Source organism: Akebia trifoliata, chromosome 3 (assembly GCF_017979445.1).
Source record: "Akebia trifoliata isolate Shusen 1 chromosome 3, ASM1797944v1, whole genome shotgun sequence".
In the NCBI taxonomy this organism is placed as follows: Eukaryota; Viridiplantae; Streptophyta; class Magnoliopsida; order Ranunculales; family Lardizabalaceae; genus Akebia; species Akebia trifoliata.
This window is the reverse complement of record NC_141377.1, coordinates 36,079,344-36,081,510: the sequence shown is the minus strand read 5'-3', so window position 1 is coordinate 36,081,510 and position 2,167 is coordinate 36,079,344. Positions and strand designations below refer to the sequence as shown.

At 38.5% G+C, this 2,167-nt stretch overlaps 1 protein-coding gene across 1 annotated transcript; it reads right to left on the bottom strand.

Moving 5' to 3' along the window:
* Nucleotides 1-427: 427 nt before the first annotated feature.
* Nucleotides 428-1,918, bottom strand: LOC147406647 (scopoletin glucosyltransferase-like). The gene has a single exon (XM_086432557.1). The coding sequence runs from the start codon at nucleotides 1,916-1,918 to the stop codon at nucleotides 428-430; it is 1,491 nt and encodes a 496-aa protein (XP_086288683.1).
* Between the last annotated feature and the right edge of the window lie 249 nt (nucleotides 1,919-2,167).

The following is a 2,167-nucleotide window of genomic DNA, read 5'->3' as shown; positions in this document are numbered from 1 at the left end:
CCTTGAATTGATAATTTACCTTGAATTGATAATTTAATTGACCATGTGAGCCTAATGTCTCGTAATAAGATTTGAAATCTTACTAAATTTGATTATGATAACATGATTCATAAAATAAGATTTGTTTAGGTAATAAAGTAAAGGGGTGTTTGTAATAAAATTGCAACAGATAATTTATTTATTTTATTTAATAGAGGAAAACTATAAATATGTTATCCGTAACAAATCCTAAAAGGAAAATATGCTTTTTACGTACGGATCACACCGATACATAATAGTTTTTTTCGATTTTTTATAGTGTGACGATATGATACACACTATAATTTCTCTTATTAATAACACCAAACAAAACAAAATTAAACTAAACTACTGCAGTAGTGCAAAACATAGCTACTAAACCCAGAATCAACCAACATTCGTTCATGTCTCAATTTTTGATCTTCCCATGATACAACCTGATCTGTTCGATGATATCAGTCATGTTGTTGTAAGAAGATCCGCCTTCTTCCAGAGCCTTCTTAGCAATTTCTCCTAACTCCATCACTCTCTTTCTTATCTGCACCGCTTCATCTCCACCGTCCATCAACCGATTCACAGATGTCTTTATCTTTTCCTTTGTCACAGTAACCTTTTCTTCTTCTATCGCTTGTATCATCTCATGCCACGTCTCGTTCTTAACACCCACTGGAACTGCAATCTTCAACACTTGTGTCAAAAGCCTGTCACTGTGAATCTGCTCTGCGTAGAATGGCCAAGTAATCATGGGTACACCTGCACACACGCTTTCGAGTATAGAGTTCCATCCAGCTTGCATCATGAACCCTCCGATTGCTTGATGTTCCAAGATCAATAATTGTGGGGCCCACGTAGTTATTATCAAACCTTGATCAGTTTCCTTCATCTTCTCCTCAAAACCATCTGGTAACCACCTTTGTTCTTCTTCATCTCCATTTGGTTTTCTAATAACCCATATAAATTGATGACCAGAAGCTTCTAGACCATAAGCGATCTCATGAAGCTGTGCCCTACCAAATCCTGTCATACTCCCGAAGGAAACGTAAAGAACCGAGTTTGGTTTCTTGGAATCGAGCCAACTCAGACAACTAAGTTCACTGTCACCACTCCTCTTAGCTTTATCAGAAGCATCTCCATTGCAGAGAGACACTGGGCCTAAAGCCCATACTTTACTATTCACAACCTTCTTGAAGTGATCGATGTAATCTGGTTCAAACTCGTAGAAACTGTTTCCCACACAACCAAAACTACCAGGAATCGATTCACGGATGTGTTTCATGAGATCCCCATAACGAGTTTGAATCTTGAGATGTTCAGGGATTTGAGACTTAGTCGTCTTGATCTCGTGAGGAAAACCTGGTAATAAAAATGGTTCTGTATCTGGGAGAGATTTGAATTTTTCTTTGTCACTTGTTATACGTTCGAGGCAATCGATGGCACATTGAGGGAAAAACCCAGTTGGGTTGAAGTAGATCCTCGGGATTCCAAGCTCTGCAGCTAGGGCATTAGTCCAAGGATAGAACATATCGGTGATGATGCAGTGTGGGTTGTTTTCTCGGATGAATTTTTCAATCTGGGGTTGGAGAAGACTGAAAGCAAAATATAGTTTTTGAGAATGTTCAGCGCTTTTGGTGGTGTTGAAATTTTCAATACCTTCGGGTAAGCCAGCTTTTGAAGCTGGGAAGTTGAGTAAGTGAAGTGAGATTGGGTATCCAGATTTGATGTCTAGATCTATGGAGTTTTGGAAGAGTTTTGCGTTGTAAGGGGTGGTGATGAAGGTAACGTTAACACCTCTCCTAGCAAAGATTCTCGACATGTCTACGAGAGGAATCATATGGCCTGGAGCCAAGAATGGAAGGAAAAATACGTTAAGTTTAGTGACCTCTGTAAGTGAAGCACCCATGGCACACCCACTGAAAGAGAGAGAGAGAGAGAGAGAGAGAGAGCGCACCAATAGACTGTGAATGTAAAAGGTGTGGGATGGACACCTCAATTTATAAGTTAGAAAATGAAAACCAATTCCCTTATCATAAGGTAGTAACTTATCAAGGAAAGGACCGCATCCACAAGCGGTATACATCATAGAATTTTAAGAAAAAAAAAATATATATATTCATTAAATTTTTATTTTAAACTTGCAAATATGCTTGCT

What these genes read in the sequence shown, in the direction of transcription:
- LOC147406647 (XM_086432557.1), bottom strand. Translation starts at nt 1,918, where the DNA reads ATGGGTGCTTCACTTACAGAGGTCACTAAACTTAACGTATTTTTCCTT.